The sequence below is a fragment of the Stigmatopora nigra genome, chromosome 17, assembly GCF_051989575.1.
Source record: "Stigmatopora nigra isolate UIUO_SnigA chromosome 17, RoL_Snig_1.1, whole genome shotgun sequence".
In the NCBI taxonomy this organism is placed as follows: Eukaryota; Metazoa; Chordata; class Actinopteri; order Syngnathiformes; family Syngnathidae; genus Stigmatopora; species Stigmatopora nigra.
The window spans coordinates 269343-287782 of NC_135524.1; the positions used below are offsets into that span (position 1 = coordinate 269343).

General features: G+C 53.9%; 3 protein-coding genes and 1 long non-coding RNA gene across 9 annotated transcripts; 2 read left to right on the top strand and 2 right to left on the bottom strand.

Moving 5' to 3' along the window:
- Positions 1-129: 129 nt before the first annotated feature.
- On the bottom strand, positions 130-2305 carry LOC144210702 (uncharacterized). Its single transcript, XM_077737528.1, has 2 exons — positions 1597-2305; positions 130-1199 (listed from the first exon to the last, which is right to left on the bottom strand). Exons 1-2 carry the CDS (start codon positions 1700-1702, stop codon positions 319-321), a joined length of 987 nt encoding a protein of 328 aa, XP_077593654.1. The 5' UTR covers positions 1703-2305; the 3' UTR covers positions 130-318.
- A 44-nt stretch (positions 2306-2349) lies between these two features.
- On the top strand, positions 2350-5508 carry LOC144210693 (uncharacterized). 2 transcript variants are annotated; one of them, XR_013329436.1, is made up of 4 exons: positions 2350-2605; positions 2787-3959; positions 4996-5139; positions 5315-5508. XR_013329436.1 is itself a non-coding variant. In XM_077737501.1 (2 exons), the coding sequence occupies exons 1-2, from the start codon at positions 2533-2535 to the stop codon at positions 4151-4153; spliced, it is 1440 nt and encodes a 479-aa protein (XP_077593627.1). In that variant the 5' UTR covers positions 2350-2532; the 3' UTR covers positions 4154-4781. The 2 variants fall into 2 exon arrangements, 1 of the variants encoding a protein (XP_077593627.1); XM_077737501.1 differs by lacking the exons at positions 4996-5139; positions 5315-5508 and having other exon boundaries at positions 2787-4781.
- Positions 5509-6103: 595 nt separating this feature from the next.
- garnl3 (GTPase activating Rap/RanGAP domain like 3) lies at positions 6104-18263 on the bottom strand. Of its 5 annotated transcripts, none has more exons than XM_077737470.1 (31): positions 18159-18263; positions 17238-17859; positions 13985-14054; positions 12482-12556; positions 12271-12373; positions 12054-12172; positions 11898-11962; positions 11752-11815; positions 11632-11658; positions 11480-11555; positions 11312-11410; positions 11136-11239; positions 10929-11070; positions 10819-10864; positions 10638-10744; positions 10434-10549; positions 10171-10275; positions 9920-10109; positions 9786-9824; positions 9582-9716; positions 9362-9478; positions 9148-9290; positions 8921-9079; positions 8789-8855; positions 8605-8712; positions 8418-8536; positions 7606-7744; positions 7458-7517; positions 6965-7204; positions 6672-6813; positions 6104-6559 (listed from the first exon to the last, which is right to left on the bottom strand). In XM_077737470.1, the coding sequence occupies exons 2-31, from the start codon at positions 17333-17335 to the stop codon at positions 6400-6402; spliced, it is 3234 nt and encodes a 1077-aa protein (XP_077593596.1). In that variant the 5' UTR covers positions 17336-17859; positions 18159-18263; the 3' UTR covers positions 6104-6399. The 5 variants fall into 5 exon arrangements, with proteins under 5 accessions (XP_077593596.1, XP_077593595.1, XP_077593599.1 ...); XM_077737469.1 differs by having other exon boundaries at positions 10171-10293; positions 18159-18262; XM_077737473.1 differs by lacking the exon at positions 7458-7517.
- On the top strand, positions 6119-7291 carry LOC144210714 (uncharacterized). Its single transcript, XR_013329441.1, has 3 exons — positions 6119-6373; positions 6430-6866; positions 6945-7291. It is a non-coding gene; the product is annotated as an uncharacterized LOC144210714 (long non-coding RNA).
- Positions 18264-18440: the final 177 nt, after the last annotated feature.

The window sequence follows — 18440 nt, forward strand, 5'->3', positions numbered from 1 at the left end:
TGGAATGGAAATGTTTATTTAAATGAATATTCTTCGTGTTTCGTGCCACAAAGGAAGCGTTAACCTTCCTTTGTATCATCTTGGTGCTGAAAATGGAACTGATTGTTTCTGACAATGACCAGAAATACATCATTTCCCCACCTTTTAATTAAATTCTCAACACTTTGCTATTCAGTATGTGAATAACTGCAGGTGACACCAAGTGCTTATCTTATACTTTCTCCTTTGTTATTGTCTGCTGGAAAAGTAGCGGGAGAAGAAATCCAAAGAATTTCTTTGTTAAAATGTTATTTGGAGCGCCTATTGCACAGCCCACCTCTACCACGTGTGTATTCTGGTGTGGGCCGTCAAATGGTCTCTCCGGGTGAAGGTCTGGCCACAGATGGAGCAGGCAAAAGGTTTCTCCCCGCTGTGTATTCTCATGTGGGTCGTCAAGTTCCCCTTGTTGCAGAAGCTGTTGCCGCAAATGTCGCAGACGTAAGGTTTCTCGCCCACGTGCGTCTTCAGGTGCTCCCTCAACACGTTGCTGTCGGAGAAATTCTCGCCACACACTTTGCACCCAAAAGGTTTCTCGCCGGTGTGCGTCCGCATGTGCACCGTCAATTTGCTCCGATGAGAGAATCGGTGGCCGCAATCGGAGCAGGCGAAGGGTTTCTCCCCCGTGTGGATTCTGGTGTGCGTGATGAAGTTGACCTTCAGGGCAAAGGCCTGGCCGCAAAACGAACAGGCGAAAGGTTTTTCCGCCGCGTGAGTCTTTTTGTGCGTTCTCAGCTGCTCTTTGTCCGAGAAGGTTTGGCTGCAGGCGGAACAGGCAAAAGGTTTCTCGCCGGTGTGCGTCCTGGTGTGCGCCGTCAAATGGTTCTTGTAGGAGAATTTCTGATCGCAATGGGAGCAGGCGAACGGTTGCTCCCCCGTGTGGATTCTCATGTGCACCTTCAAAACCCATTTGTCGGCAAAGGTTTTCCCGCACTCGGAGCACCTGGGCCGTTCGCTCCCGGGACGTGGTTTGGAGCCTCCGGACTCTTCGGGCGATCCTCCGTCACCCGGGCTGGAACTGGCACTGGAGGATTCCGGCCCTCCTTTGGCTTCATCTTCGTTCTTCAAAAGGACTTTGACGGAAGGCGCGTCGGCGATCTCTTCCTCCTCCTCTTCCTCTTTGATGCCAGGGAAGTCTTCCTCATCCTCCTCCTTACCGATGCCTTCAAGACAAACAGAAAATGTGCCTGTGACTGCTAAGGTCAGACTTAAAAAAAACTCAAGTCAACCGCAAGGTCGTGCTTTAGTGAATTGCATAGATTGGGACGCCGTCGATTATTTATGAACCAGTATGAATGGGTGGACTATTCTGTCACTTTGTCAGTGGCAGGAAAGTGTTAACCATGATCCATTTTTGAAGCAGTTTACTGCCATAATTGTGCTATGATGTTTTAGCAAAAATAATTACACGTATTGATTGCATCGTGGCCCATCGACAGGAATCTTTTCAATCGGGATGAAATGGACACCGCCAATTGCAACGTATTCTGCGCTGACTGGACGTCAGAGTCAAATAATAACAAATACGACTCGGTTGAAGGGTGATGTGAAGTGCAAAACCTTTTGGAGGACGCTTCTCGTCCAAGGCTGCGTGTAGAGGACGTCCCGCTTCCTCGTTTGCTCCAAGAAGTTCCACCTCCAACTTTGCAGTCTGTCTGGAGCACATTTTACACGCCAAATGCAAGCGATGATCACAAACGATTGTCTTTGTTAGCTAGCTATGCTAGCTGCGAGGCTTCGACCTGCTGCGGGAGCAGCCAATAAAAATGAACAAAATGTCTTTGGCTCAGGTCGAGGGGTGACGGTGCCGTCATGCGTTCGGTATTAAATAAAGCCAAAAAAAAAAATCAACCGAACTAACACAAGGAGTGAAGTCCTGGGGCTAGCTAGCATTTGTGCATCGAGCCTGCTGAGGCGGACCATGTACGGCAACTCCATTTGGACCAACTTCCTGCCACAAGCACAAACCCAACGCCGAACTCAATAAAGATGATAAAAAAAAATGAGATTTTAATATCTATATTTTCCCGAGAGTATGAGATCAAAAACACAGACTCCAAAATTGAAGTCGTTATTTGATGACATTCAAATTGTAATATAAATTCGTTCTACTAGTAGGACGGCTAACGAAACACATCGGCAGGCGTTCGAACGACTCTGGGACAGCTTTTCACTGATAAAGCCAAAGAGAGATGATCTACAAAGTCGAAAAAACAACAACAACAACAACAACAACAACGCCGCACTGGGGTAATCGGACGCAATGGCAACTAGTGATGACGTCTTCTCTGCCGTAAAGGATTGTGGGTCGTTTTCTCTGGGATACCTTGTCGGGGCTGCCTCCGCGTTTACGCTCCGGATTCCTTTGTTAACATAAACGTCTCCCAGAGAGAAAGGCCGATCCCGAGATCATCTTGCACACCGAAGCTTGGCAGCCGACTTATCTTAGAAGACTTGAGCTAAACTTGCTAACAAAGACAACAGCGACTGGGGGAAATGAGCTCCACAAGAACATCAACGGCGGCGGCGGCGGCGGCAGAATTGCATCTTCTGCAGCCTCCACTTGCAGGTTTGCAAGGGTCCTTCTCTCATCTTCACTCAGGGGCGGAGTTTTGGGCGGAGGGTGCAATCGGCACAGGCCGCACCTGCCCCCCCCCCCCCCCCCCCCCCCAGGGGGTCGCCCTGATGATGCATTTCATTCAGAAACTGTAAAATGCAAAAAGGATATGTCGTCTTGTGGTGTCTTGCAGGGAGGGAGGAGCCCTTCGTCATCAAGGACGAAGCGGAAGACGGGCCGATGGAGGAAAGAGCGGAGCTGCTCTCGGCCTCCGTTAAAAAAGAGGAGGACGACCGGCCCGCCTCCATCAAAGAAGAAGAGCGGGAGGAATACATCGACAAGTGGTTCGCGTCCAGCGGCGAGGACCAAGGTCCGAGCGAGAGCGGCGGCGGGGGAGCAGACCGGGACTCCGTGGAGGAATCCCGAGAAGCCCGTCTCATGGCTCCGCTGTCGGATACCGACGACGCCACGTCACTTTCGCCTCGGGACGATGACGACGACGACGACGATGAGGAGGATTTGGACGAGGACTTTGAAGGCCGCCAGAGACACTGGAAATGCTCTCGGTGTGGGAAAAGCTTTGGCCTCGAGTCTCATTTGATCAGTCACACGCGGAGCCACGCCGGCGCCTCATTCTGCCAGGAGAAATTCTCCGCAAAAGTCCATTTGAAGAGTCACCGCAGGAGCCACGGCGGCGACAAGCCGTTCGCCTGCTCCATTTGCGGTCAAAGGTTCACCGAAAAGGGAAACTTGAGGCAACACACGCGAACGCACACCGGCGAGAAGCCCTTCCCCTGCTCCGTCTGCGATCAAAAATTCTCTCACAAGCTGAGCTTGCAAATACACACGAGGACCCACACCGGCGAGAAACCGTTTACTTGTCCGGTTTGCGCTCAGCGATTCTCAAACAGGAGTAATTTGTCAACGCACAGCAGGACGCACACCGGCGAGAAACCCTTTGCCTGCTCACATTGCCATCAAAGATTCTCTCAGCGAAGCCATCTGACCACGCACACGAGAACGCACACTGGAGAAAAACCTTTTACCTGTGCGGATTGTGGCCAGAGCTTCTCCGAAAAGGGCAGCTTGAGGAACCACGGCAGGACACACACGGGCGAGAAACCTTTCGCCTGCTCGGTGTGCGGACAGAGATTCTCCGAAAAAGGGAACCTGAGAAAACACACCCGAGTCCACACCGGCGAGAAACCATTTGCCTGCTCCGTTTGCGGACAAAGATTCCCGGATAAGGGAAGCTTACGGAAACACACCAGAACACACTCGGGAGAGAAACCCTTTGCCTGCCTGGTCTGCGCCCAGAGGTTCTCCGAAAAGGGAAACTTGAAAAAGCACACTAGAACACACACGGGTGAGAAACCTTTCTCGTGTTTGGACTGTGGTCAAAGTTTCACCCAGAAGGGAAGCTTGAAGATACACGCCAGAACCCACACCGGAGAGAAACCTTTCGTCTGCTCGACGTGTGACAAAAGATTCTCTCAGAAGGGACACTTGCGAAGTCACGCACGAACCCACGCTCAAGCTGAGGAAACAGACAGCAAATAATGCCTCTTTTTATCAACAGTATACATTTGTGTCTTTCTTATATGGTTCCACCTGTTGAGAATTTGCACTTGGGTTTAACCGTTTTAAAAAATATAATTTAAGAATGATTTTAAATGTTTTTTTTTTCAAATCTCGTGCTTCTGGCCTCAATAGCTCTAAAATCATTTGACCTACGGACCTGACATAGTATAGTGAGGCTTTTTAGCCTTACTATACGATGTCGTTTTTTAAGAAAAAAAAAAGCCTTACTGCCGTCTTGTTTTTTCAACATAATCATTCTTTTAAAATGCCTTTTATCGTCATTTTTTCAAGGACTCCCCAACAAACTTGACACGCAAACAAATTTCATAAATATTTATGACATATGAAGGACCAGAAAGAGCAACTTTCACAGCGGCGGTCGGTCTACAGCATTCCTTTCAAATAACTGCTCCAATAATCATTGTTGGAAGAATAATAATATCTCATGGTAAGGGATCAGCTCTGCTTCACCATTTGAGGCCACATTTGATACACAAACATTTACAAGTAGTACTTGGCATTAAAACCATGGCGGTACAATATCTTAAGACACTTGGTGTTCATTTTCTTTTGTTCCGATAGCACAGAAGTTCAGCGACAGTCCACAGGAGGGGGGGGGGGGGGGGGTCGAGGGGGAGGTAGCAAAAGGGGCTTGCGGGGGGGGGGGGGGGTCGAGGGGGAGGTAGCAAAAGGGGCTTGCGGGGGGGGGTCTGCTAAATGGCTCACAGGCAAAGTGGAAACGTCTCCAATTGTCCATACTGCTACCAACAATTTGCTTGGAACGTTTTGGTAATGTGACTCCACGTTTTTCTTGACCGCAGGTTCTTCCGCTTTGAAACGGGCGCTTTGACCGGAAGCTCCGTTCACCCTCTATGGAAACATCTCAAGACCACCATGACGACCGTGGTGACGGCGGCGGCGGCAGCTGGGAAATGGCACTTGGCGGACGGAGAGAGCCCCGGACGGTAAGATAAAGGCCGCATGCGCCGTAGCGTTAACGGGCTGTTTCTGAATGTCTCAGCTCCTTTTGTGGGCCAATCATTTGGAGTCTTTGCGTTGGAATGACCTCAAACTTTGCACAACTTGTGTAGAAACGTTTCAGGTTTTAGTGTGTAACTTTTGCCATTTCTATCATTTCAGGTTAAGAAATACAGGTCACATCAAAAGAAAAGGCCCGCTCTCTCAAGACGGACATCCTTGGATGAGTGCTTATGGCGTCCGTCTCGTACCCGTGGAAGCTCTGGCTGCGTGGGGGTTCACATCCCGGTGCCGTGAGCTCTTATGTTACCAAAGGCCGTCCACTGGCTCAAGTGCTACAGTGGTCACTCGCCATCGGCCGAATGGAGGTGAGTCATTGATTGTTGGCCTTTTTCGGGTGTGATGCTTGGCATTTCTATCTTTTCAGGTTGAGAAATGCGCTTTGAGTGTTGGAGTATGCCGGGACTCGGGCACCAAACACGGACGGGAGCAGTGGCTAAGTGGTCAGTGCGTCAGTCTGGTGGCTATGGAGCTCTAACCGCGTGGCTTCACATCCTGGCCTCCAAACACTAACTCTGATGTTAGCCTTTGACAAGCAGTGGGATCTCAAAATGACACTATTTCTATTAGGGTCCCGAAGCTTGAATGCTGCGTGCGTAGCTACGCACGCAGCCAGACGCTCCAAAGGCAACGCACTTAGCATTCGGGCCACGGAACCCTAATAGAAATAGTGTCATTTTGAGATCCCACCGCTTGTCAAAAGCTAACATCAGAGTTAGTGTTTGGAGGCCGGGATGTGAAGCCTCGCGGTTAGAGCTCCATAGCCACCAGACTGACGCACTGACCACTTAGCCAATGCACCCGTCCGTGTTTGGTGCCCGAGTCCCAGCATACTCCAACACTCAAAGCGCATTTCTTAACCTGAAAAAAATGGAAATGCCAAGCCTCACACTCAAAAAAGGCCAACAATCAATGACTCACCTCCATTCGGCCGATGGCGAGTGATGACTTGAGCCAATTGCCCTTGGTCGTAGAAGATGTGCCATGACCGGGATGCCAAGCCACGCACGCAGCCGGTGCTCCGCGGGTGCGAGCCAGCCCGACGCTCGGCCTCACCACTTAGCCAAGCGGCCCGGCCGTGTTCAGTCGCCGAATCCAAGCATGGTCCGTCCGGCACGCCAAATGCCCGTTCCAAAAATATCAAAGCGTTTTAAGGACAAGGTGGGTTTTGCGTGATGGGATTGTCTTTACTTGAGATCAAGGATGTCTTCCTCCAGGGTCACGCTGAGCGCAAAGGTGGCGTCGAGAGGCCCAGGCTGTGGCGGTGGCGCCGCCGCCGCCGCCGAGGTCGCCGACTCGCCCTCCAAGGCGGCCGAAGCGTCCGAGTCGCAGAGCTCCGAGTGCAACCTGAGTGCAGAGAAGAGCGTGGACAAAGTCAGCGGAAAGTACGTCGACTTTTCCACACAGCCAAATTGCGGCTGTCCCTAGATCTGGGGATCGGACGTTGTGAGCGACTGACCTGTCGTCGTCGCTGTTGGTGGAGGTGAGCGCTTTCTCTTTCAAGGCGTTCTTCTTGCTGCTCTTCCTGGCCTTGGACGCGCCGCTCTCCGCTTTGCTCTCCGCTTTGCTGCCGCTGCTGCTGCTGGGTTCCTCCGTCAGACCTTTCAAAAGCAATTACATTTGGCCAAATTTAAATAAATTTGGCCACCAAATGGTATAGAAATCCACAATATAGCCGACTGCCATTGTTGCGTATAGTAACTGTTTTCCCCTCTTATTTCCGTCACCATAGGAATACAAGAGCGAACTTACCGAGCAGTTCCTTGCGGGTGCGGCTGGCTATCTCCTTGATTTCCATCCGCGACAGCGACAAGGAAGGGGCGCCGGCGACCAGGGGAGGGACGCTGGCCAGCGCCGACGTGGTCACGGCCGTCACGGCCGCCGTGGAGCCGGCCGCCTTGCTGACCGGCGGCGAGGACAGGGCTCTCTCGATGCTGCGGCCCACCAGGTTGCACAGAGGAATCAAGAAGATATGCTTGCATGCTGCTTCGCCTGCGGGACCACGACACCACCGCGGCGGCCATCACGTAAATGTGCAATAACGGCAAGAATCAATACATTAAATGTCAGCCGTACGAAAAGAAACTATCGCGTGTCCTCCTTTTTCGCGAATGAAAAAAAGACGGCGATGATGAGAGGGGGGGGGGGGGTGCAGACGTGGCTAGAAAACGTTTCTGGGGCCCATTTCAAGTGAACCGTGGCGAGGGAGGGTGACGGGAAATTTGGGGACGCGGCGTAACGATACCTTCGGCGTCCTTTGCCAAGTACGGCGAGAGCTTGGTACCGTAGGGGATCCGTATAGAGTCTGAACCGGGGACAAAACGCAATCTACATTTAGGGACGAGGAGAGAGGGAGAGAGAGAGAGAAGAACAATTAAAAATGAGACCATTACCGTCTCCAAGCGGCGAATGGAAAAGGGGCATCTCGTGGGCGCCGGGCGACTGCGGCGACGACGTCTGCGAGCTGCTCTCCCTGGAATTGCAGTTGGACGCCGAGCTGACCGCCGCCGACGACACAAAGTAGATGTCGGACTGCCGGGGACACGCGGGAGAGAAGAAGGACACCCGGTTAGCACGCCACTAAAATCATAATATTCCGAGAGAAAACAATGGATGAGAAGTTAAGACCCACCCATCCCAAGCTTGAGCGAGCGCGGCGCGCACTTTACTGCTTAGCATGAAAGTCTTTGCTTTGCTTGCTACCCTGTGGTCTGTGGCCAGGCTATGTCATAGAACTAATCAACGCTTTGTTCATATGACATTGGCGCGCCCGCGTTTTATGTCAAACTTTTCGCCGTTGACCTCAATCTCCTTCATGCCACGTGGCCAATTGACATCGACGGCCGACTCTTTGACCTCTTTGATACTCCTCTCAAAAGATACTTTCATCATTGTCATCGTTGCTATCCTTTTCTTTAATATCCTCATCGCTAATCTTTCATCTTTGAACTTTTTTTCCCTCACTTTTTAATCTCGCCGTTAAAGTATAGCTCGGTGAATGGAATAATGGAGCGGCAAAACGATTGGCGGCTCAACAAATACTAATTGGCCTGAATAAATGACACTTTCACCTAATGATAAAGATCATAGCCTGTCCATCAATGTATTTCCCTTCTGTATATTATGTCAATGAATGAATCGTGTTCCTAAAGCATAACGCGCAAAGCAAAAGAGAGAGAGAGAGAAAGAGAGAGAGAGCACTGACCCGTGACGAAGCCAGCTGCAGTTCCGGGACCACCGCCGTGTAAACCAGGTTGCCGTTGACCACCAGCCGGATCTCGATGGAGTCCGTGGTGAAGGCCAGGATGTAGGGGAAGGCGCAGACTGCGGCAAAAGTACAAAACAAGGCTCATCTCGTTGAGAAAAAGGGACATTTTGGCAAGACAAAGTACCGATGGCGTTGGGCATCTGGTTCCAGGTGAAGTGGAAGTCGGAGGCGTTGGATTGGATCATGGGCGTGGAGCCGTTGAACGGGCAGACTTTCTTGTACGTGCAGATATCTGCGAAAGGCCGACAATGGGAATCCCACCAATCCGCAGTGCCCCGTCGTCGTATGCCGCCCGGCCGCCTACTCACAGTTGTAGCACAGCAAGAGGCCGGCCTCGCCGTCCTCGTACACGTCGATGGCCGCTACGAAATGGACCTGTGGGCGAACGGGGGGGGGTTAGTTGAGAGAGGAATGAGCCGCCCGCCCGCCCGCCACCCTACCCTGTTGGCGTCCACGTGGTGCAGCCTGTAGGCGTCGCCCGTGCTCTCGTTGATCAGGTCGAACTGATGCTTGTAACCCACGCAGATCATGTGGTCGTTTTCGCCCGTGGGGCCGTCCACCAAGGCCATCACGGCGGGCGGGTCGCACAGGCAGATCTCCTGCGGGGGGCGGTTGACGGGTTTTGTTGTCACCCGGCCGGCCATTCCGCCCCGGTCCGAGTACGTACCCGGATGTATTGGAAGTCTTCCACGGGCGAATCGGCCAAGCCTTCCGAGCGTTTGCGCGTGATGAGGAGGAGCTTGTTGCGGATGGCGGCCACGATGCGCAGCTCCGAGCCGTGATGCGTGTTGATGGAGTACAAGTGACAACCTGGCGGGCGTCAGCCCAAAATAGCAAGCGTATGAGCAAAAAGGTCCAAAAGTCGTCCAAAAGACGCCCACCTTTGGTTTTCTCCAGCTTATTCTCCCGGCAGTCACACTTGCCGCGGGGCGGCTGGCGCTCCTCCAAGTCCGTGCGCAGCGCGCTCAGCCGGAACACGTACAGCCGGGCGTCCTTCCCTGGCAAAGGCAATAAGTGGCCGCCATTGAAGGGGGGGGGGGGACGTTAGAGGTGGTGCTCACAGATTTGGGATCCATTTGAAGTGTCTGTAATGTTCCTGACCTTTGTCCGCCCTGGTGATCAGCAGGTCCTGAGGCTCCACCACGTGCATCTGCTTCACCGGCAGCGTCTTGTCCAACACGGGCACCGGCGCTGAAGACGACGGCGGCGGTGACGACGACGGGATGTTGTGAGCCTCTGCCGGGCAAAAACCGGGAGTTGGTCATTCCCGGGGGAAAACAAAGAAAGACGGGCGGCGTGGCTCACCGCTGCCGGACGAAGGCGGCGGCGCCGCCGCTTCGGGGCCTGCAGAGGGGAAGGAAAAAACAAAAAAAACGTTTTAGACAAATGTGGGATGGCCGCCGGCTGGAGAAAGCAACACATGTCTGTTTTTGTCTCACCGTCCAGAAGCAGAAGCCCCGCCGCCTCGGCGGCCACCAACAGGGAGCGCCCCCACGAGTCGGCGCACACCACCTCGTGGGGGAAGCCCACGCAGAAGGACTGCGACTCCCAGGGCTCCCTCCGACACAGGCCGGTGGTCACCAGGCTGGTGGGCGCGTCGCCTCGCACGATGGTCTTCAGCTTCAGGGCCTGGCAAGGACGTAATGAGAGCACCGCCCAAATCAAATGAGAGAGCGCGGCGTTTCCTCACCTGACCTATCCTGACAAACTCGGCCTGCCGCGCCTCTTCCTTTTTGCGCGCCGACTTTGGAGACTCGGGCAGCACGTCGCTGAAGGAGCGGCGGTTCAACATGTTCTGGGGGGAAAAGGGGACCTAAAATGATGGACACAGATGGCGGAGCGGAGAGGAGACACAAAGCAAAGCACAAGCTTCTCAGGGGGAAGCAGCAGTGGCTGTGGCGGGGGTGCAATAGTTGCGTCTTTGTTTTTGCTCCGGGACCCGAGTCCTCCTACCTTATGCAGCTCCGGCACCAGGTCCTGGTAGAGAGAACGGATCAACATGTCCAAGGTCCTCTGGCGCTTCTGGGCAAAGGTGGGCGTCTCCAGAGTGGCTTTCTCTCCGTTGATTACTGCACGGACACAAAAAGACATGTTGGCCAACTCCTCCCATTTTGACAAAAGCACAAACACGGACGGCGCAGGGAAAAGCCGTCTTACATTTGACCAGTAAAAAATCCCTGAATTCTTGATGATCCGTGAAGACGGGCGGCGACGGCAGAGGCGGTCCGAACAGCGGCACGCTCTCTTCGGAAAAAATCTTCAACCTGAGGCACGAAACCAAAAAAAAAGAATGTAGAGACACCGCGTGGTTTCCACCGGCCCAAACGCCGCTCCCGACCTGTAACTGTCGCTCTGGCCGTGATATCGAACCAGCGCAAAGATGTCTGCGGCGGGCGCCGGTCAAGGAAAAAGCGGCCGTGCAAGATAGCAACAACGGCGCAAGGATACGAGTGAAGTGCGATCGGATCATGGAGGGTTTGAAAGAAGAGGACGCCGCCGAGGACGCCGCCGAGGCCGCGTCGTCGTCGCCGTGGCCTTCCTGGAACACGATGGTGACGATGTCGTTGCCGATGTGCCGCTTTCTCTCCACCTGAGCGCAAAGAAGAGCGTGAGACCACATCACCCCGGCGGAGGCGGACGCGGAGGTCAGCGAACCTGTTGTCTGTTGTCCTTGGAGTAGGGCAACAAGGTGGACACGTGGAACATCAGCTCGTGGCCCTGATACACCGTGTAGATGGATTGCATCCCTGTAGTGTCGTCTGGAAGAAGGAATGAATCAAATGCTCCACTTTGTGACGTAGCGGGCGGCCCCGATATTTCCCGTGACTTACTCTTGGTGTCCAGGCCTCCCCGGTAACCGGCCCATCCTTGCAACGTGACCGTGTCGCCCAGCAGCTTGAGGAACTTGTCAAAGCCTCGGCTGCCCATTTCTGACAAGATAGCAAAACCCGGGGAAATAGCCGAGAGCTTTTTTTTTTTTTTGGCCTCGGGCCGCCTACCGTTGCTGAACATCTCGTCGTCGGTCAGCTGGCCGTCTTTGGCGAAGAGGATGCCAAATTTGAAATTGACCGAGCCCTGGGCAAAGACGGCGGGACGGACGGTGCGGCGTCAGTCGGGGCTCAGCGCTCCATCCAACATCTTCAATTCTTACCTCTTGTTCCTCCAACACCAGCAGATCCTGAAGGGGGGGGGGGGGATGGGACACAAAATGAGTACGGCAAACAGACGTCGAGGCGCAAATGTGGCTCCGCCGACCGACTGAGCTACCCACCTTCTGAATGTCGGGGTTGAGGATCTCCCGCGGGCCTTTCTCAAAGCGCTCCATGTTCATGGCGCTGTCAAAAGCAAGATGGTGAACAAACACACCCACCAGACAGCAATTCGTAGCCAACGCACGCACGCACGTGTGCTGCTCACCTCAGGATGGACTTGACCGATAGTGATTTGGTGGGACTGTAAGGAAGGCTGATCTTCAACGTGCCCTGTTGGGACAAAGTCAGCGGTGGTCAGCGGTGCTCAGTGCGTCGTCCCCCACCTTGAGGAAATGCGGGAGATGGACACGGAGGGGCTGACCGTTTTTCTCCAGAGGATGGCCCGATACTGCGGGACCCGCTGGTTGTTCTGATCGGACAGGACCACCGAAAGATAGAAGGGGTTCTTCTCGCCGTCCGAGCCCACGTAGTTCTGGTGTACTGCCAGGAAACACCATTTTTATTCAGACACGGACGGATCTCCCAACAAACAGAAAGAAAAGGGCGTGCCTCGGCTTTTCCATTTTGCCTGGACTCACCTTTACCCAGAAAGTACTTGAAAAACCATCGGGTGTGGTACTCGGGGTTTTCCAGGTGGACGTCGGTTCTACGCCGCCAGGTTCCGGGAGCGTGATCCGAACTCTGCTCGTCACAAAAACAACGGCCGGCGCTGGGATTTAGTATCTATGCTTTTTTTGGTTTTTTTTGGTGGCCCCCGTCAAAGGTGTGCTCTTGATGGTGGTGGCCTACCTCATCTGTGGAGCCGTTCTCCACCCTGAAGCGTCCCGCCCTCTGAATGGCCCCGTCCGCATCGCTGGAGATCAGCTGGCCGGGAAAAAGGACACACCAATGCATCCAATTCAAAACATTTGCTTCCAGACACACCCCAGAATGGCCCACATTTTGCCCTTCCGACCACTTTAACCCTTTACGGACCACCGACCGACTTTTAGGAGCGTCGGATGGTGTGGGGGCACCCGCAGAAAAGCCACCCGGGCACGGGGACAACACCCAAATACAAGGCCTGTCCCAACGGCGGCGTCATATTATGAGGGGTCCAAATCCACAATGCGTACGCCACATATTGAGAGGCAGATCAAGATACAATAGCAGAGCGAGGGTCACCAGGCAACTGGGTGCGTGTGTGACTGGTGCCTGGTGACAGGCAACAACGCAACCCCCCCCACCCCTTTCCGGCAGAGGTCATTGTCAAGATGCGGCAAAAGCGACGGAGGCGTCGGAGCAACAGATGGTGGGTGTGGCAAACACCTTGATCCCCAGCCAGCTTCCCTTTACTACTGCATTTTTCATGAAGATGGATGGGCCTTCCACCACGGCTAGCATAAACACTCACTCACCTACCGACCATCATTTGGGGAGAAATGTTCTCGGGTAGATTTGACTGGTTTGCCATCTTCATTCCGGGGCAAAGGAACGTTCAATCGGGGGCCAATAAATGGAAGAAGAAGAAAAAATATGATTTGAGTGTGAAAATGTGCTCCAAGTGGAGCACGTCTGCCATGCACCCACTTTGCCCCGGAGGCTTTTTGTCAGCGCTGTCACTTTGGATTAGTTCACCCACCCACACCCCCGCCATGCGCGTGCGTGTCCGTCTGACGCCCGCGGACGCCTGCGGACGCCTGCCGCTCGCCACTGGCCGGCCTTCACTTGCCTTTTCGACCAGCGCAAATCCAAAAAGCATACTTTCCAACACGTGCTCATATGCCATTGCCAGTCCAATTGAAGGAGACAAAGGTGGCTATGCAGTCAACGTGATAGATTTTGGTGAAAAGTTGGCCAAAAAGTTTCCACACAAAGGCCATTTGAGAGACGCTTGGGCTATGGAAAGTCAGGGCTTCCTTTAGAAAACAAATGCTAGCTCATGGCGTCGGGATGCCAACAAACTCTCCTGTCATGACTAAGTAGTCTTTTATTTTTGAGGCCATCCGTGACCTCATCCTGATGAGCCGCAGAATCGGCGCTAGGCGTCTGTTGCCGCTGATTGTCAGCGTGCCCCCCCCCCCTCCCGAAGGGCTAATCTGACTCAACAAGCCGTCTCTCTGGCCTTTAAGGAAGCGCCGCCACGTCACAAACGACAATGACTCGACAACATTGACGGCCGTCAACGCGGCGACGAGGACGACGAGGACCATGGCCCGGACGGCCAATGGCACTTGGGCCTTTTTTTTGCCTTGGGCGCCGGAACCCTCCCCCGCCGCAAAATGGAGCAATGGTCAACGAGGAGTCACTCACCAGTTCCACGGAGCCGTAGTGCTTCCTGCTGAAGTCTCCGCGCCGGCAGCCCAAGTCCTCGGAGGCCGAGCTGCAACGGAGAGAAAGGAGCAAGCATTTGGTCAATGGCAAATCCAACGGGTTTTCCATCCAAAAAGTCAGACGTTGGTCACATTTGCGCCGTATGTTGACTTTTGCGGCCCATCCAAAATTCCACCACAAACTTTGTGTGCTGTGCCATTTTGTAAAGCACGAAGCTAGGTCGGCACGTATAATAAAGCTAACGTAGACAAGAGCGGGGGGTGCCGGAGCCCATGCCGGCCAACCGTAGCCGTTCACATTCTTTCTTAGCTCATTGCTGAGGATTTAGCCACGGGATTTGACCTAAACGCTAGCTTTTGGAATCCACTAAAGACAGTCGGATGGTCACGGAAACATTTAACGCCGTGCATTTTAAGATGGGGACACGCTGGGATCGGACGTTCAACACATTGGAAAAGCAAACGGCGGGGAGGCGCCACGGACGGACGGCGGCGGCGGCGGCGGCGTTTGGGTCTCTGGGCCACGGCCGCTTTTCTTCTCTCCCGAGAGAAAGCTCCTCCCTAGCCAACGCGCGCCGCTGATTGAATTAAGTTGGATGAGCGTCACGCCGCCGTCGGAGAAGCGGCCGGCGAAAAAAAGCCAAAGAGCGGGCCGGCGTGCGACGGATGCTGGAAATGAAAATAAAAGCAAGCATGCATGATGGATGGGCACGCCGACGGTGGCATTTTACCGCTGATTGAAAGTCAACAGTTTGGCGGAGGCGGGATCCACGCCGCTCATGTCTCCTCCGCCGACCAAGTGAGGGACGGAAGCGGCCCCCTCCCCCGACGACTGGGCGCTAAGCCAGCATCCTCCTCCTCATCGAGGCGTGGTTGGACGAGGGAGCGCTAATTGGCGAGGCGACTAGGCCACCCTCTCTCCCTCCGTGCATCCACGGCGCGTGCGCGTACGCCAAGGCGACACTTTTTCTCTTTTGTTTTGCGGGCTCAGCGGGAGCCAAAAAGGCAGTCGGCAGAAGCCCCTCCCCCTCCTCCCCGGCCCCCGTCACGTCAGCGACGTTTCTCAATGCGCGCGCCGGCCGAGGTCAGGATGCGAGATATCGCCTTCGGGCTTCCGGAACACCGCAGTGGGAGGGGGTGGGGGACGTGGATAGACGTCCAATCCATTAGATGGGGTGGGGACGATAAACTGGTGACATTTTCCGTCAGCAAAGGCATAGATAATGATGTGGTGGATGGATAGAATTCCCTGAGCGAATAGAGGGCACTTCTGAAATGGGGAGGGGGGTTCACTCGCAGGTGGGCTCCGACCTCAGGCTCATTCATTCATTCTCAAAAGCGTGGGGTGAAACGAGAGCTCGGGTAAAGACAAAAGCCACACAAAAGCCACAATGCGCGCGCGCGCACACACATGAATAAAGGTAAAGGGCAATTGGGCTTCACACTACTGGACACCTCATTCATATTTCATCAAGAGAATCGCCCCCAGTCCCCTTTGTACGAGTGCGTGGGACTGGATAACACCAAAAAGCTGGCATATTTGATGTTATTGTATAGAATAGATAAGCTATGTATTTGTTGTATATAACAATAGAGTAAAAAGCCTCCTTTTTTGCCTGTCATCCGTTCTACGAATGGAGGATGCTCAACAATATGGCAATCCCTGCCCTCCTGTGGACAAATACTGTCATTGCATTCAATAATAAAATACCTCAATAATATTTGATGAAGTCCTTGAGAGAGTTTAGATGACCTATTTGAACTTTTAAGAGGCTGCCAGTGAATTATTGCTGATATAAAAAATACATGTCAAGTCTTATTGGACGCAGCGACAGTGTATTTATAATCTCAAAATAATGAATAAAGATTATCCCTTCACACGGGTCAATGGCTAACTTTTTTTTTCTTCCTCTGCAGATGGCGCCAAGGGAAAAAAAGCCACTTTTCAAAGTGAAGCATTGACCTCGAGCTGCAAACATTATGCACGCCAGCCAGGCAGGCGTGGGCTTTAATTGAAGGTAGCCGCCGTATCATCGGCGGTCTAAAAAAGCCACCCGCCCGTGGCCCGCCCGTGGCCCGCCCGTGGCCCGCCCGCCTCCCTGCCGCCTCCAATCGACTAGAATGGGAAATGTTTTTCCTTTGCCTTCCTTCCTTCCTTCCCAGAGTGCTTTTTAATAAGTCGGTATGCCTTAAAATGGAAGCAGATGTTCCCGCTGACGAGTAAAAGTTGACATAACGCTCCTATCAAACACTCTTGCCTTTTTTTTCCCCTCATCATTCCAGTCTATTTTTTTTCCGGCACAGACAGATGAAGGCGATTGGCTGCCTGCTCCGTCGTGTCGACGAACTATGCGGACGCATACGGGAGTGATTAGGTGCCCCCCGACAAAACAGGCTAAGCGCCATTTAAGGCCTTCCAGATGGAAATTTGCAAAGTACCATGCACAAACTACGCATGATTTCATATTTTTTCCCCCAATCGATGGATCGAAGAGTGCCTGCCTGCCTTTTACACACAGGGAGGAGGAGGAGGAGGACGAGGAGGAGGAGGAGGAGATAGTCTCTGGCATTCAAGCGGCTGATTGATAACCCACCAGGCAAGGAAAGGTCTTCCGGGAAAGTTGCCCGGTCACGTGACCCACTCAAGCCATCGTAAAGAGGAGAGAGCGAGAGGATGTGGACGTAGGTTATCAACGTCACCGGCTCTCGGTCAATTTACATTTGCCTGGTCAGGGGAGGGAAACATCCAAGAAAGGCAGTGCCAAAATTGCCATAATAAAACCTGGTAAGCTTTCATTGTAGACAATCCTAAATCCAAATAGCCGTGCAACTCTGACGGCGTCCATGTTGGATCAGTGCTCGGGATGCTTTTTTTCACACAGATAGCCAGAAACAATTGCTATCATCAATGCTGCTATTCCTTCAGAGTCATACTCACAATTTAAGCCACATGACAATGTGCCATCCACAGAGCCACATGGGGCTCGGGAGCCGTGGGTTCCCCATCCCTGTCTTAGATGAAGCCATCTTGCGGCATTCCCGGGCAAAGGCAAGCCCCCCACCACGACTACCCCACTGGCAGCCCCCTTACTCGCCTAGTCAGGTGTGCGTGCGGTGGTCGCAAAGGCCAGCAAGTTTGGATTTGTTTGCGGAATCTCATCGGCAGCCCACGCTACTTTGTAATAGGGAATATACAGAGACAGAGGGTCGGACGGTGGACGGCGTGGACGTACCTGGTGATCTCGAAGCTGCAGCCCTTGCGAAGGAGCAAGGCTCTCTTCCGCATGATGCCTTTGTCTCTGCCCAGGTCAACATTTTTGTCCGAATTCATGAGCCCGGCCGGCGCACTGCTCCGAGCGCTTTCCACCACCTTCCAAAAGAAAAATCCTTTCCGGGCCAAAGCGATCCCGCAGACTGCTTTCCACCTCCGCCGCTGCTGCTGCCACTGCTGCTGCCACTGCCGCCGCCGTGGCCGCCGCCCCCACCCTTCTCCTTTTTTTCCCTCTCTCCTCCTGCGCTTTCTCAGACGGGACCAAAAGGTTCGGCGAGGGAGCGGACGCACCGTCGCCGGCCGGGCGGCGCTTCCATGCGGGCTCGGGGAAGGGGCGAGCGTGAGCGTTGGACGACCATGGGATGGAGGCGGGGGGCGTAGGGGGGGGGCTGAGCGGGAGGCTTTGGGGTGGTGACCACTTGGGCCGGCCGAGTCCTGGTGGTCGTGGCTGGCGTTAGTCCCGGGTCGTCTGGCCGGCTACTCCTCGCGAGTCCGCTGTCCGCCGTACGCAGTGACGGAGACGCCAGGACGGCGAGAAAAAGGGAGAGTGAGAAAGGAGGGGGTCCTGGAGTTGGGAGGGGGTCCTGGGGTTGGGAGGGAGGGAGGGAGGGAGGGAGGGAGGGAGGGAGGGAGGGAGGGAGGGAGGGAGGGAGGGAGGGAGGGAGGGAGGGAGGGAGGGAGGGAGGGAGGGAGGGAGGGAGAGAGAGAGAGGGAGGATTAGGAGAGGGAGGGAAGGAGAGAGAGGGAGAGTGAGGAGAGGGAGGGAGAGGGAGAGTGAGGAGACGGAGGGAGGGGTTATCTCCTTATTGAGTCAACAAAGTGAGAAAAGAGATGAAAATCACCATGAACGACTTTGAAAGAAAATCACAATAATAGGTCCCACCAAGGTGGCTTCGTGGCCATCACGCCGCATCTACGTGCTTCATTTGGGCTGTCAAACCCGCAAATGAAGTTCAAGTGGGCTCTGAGGACACTTGTTGCTATACATGTCGGCTGTGGGAGCGCGCCCACAGTTGAATTCAATTGCAAACTAAGGCGTGGTGGAAGGGACAAAACACAGTAGTTTGGCCTTGCCCACGTCAAGAGGTCATTTCCGGCTCAGATGAAGTGGAGAAATGTATTACAAGCCAAGCACCACGTGAAGCGCGCCCTCTAGTGTCTGGGG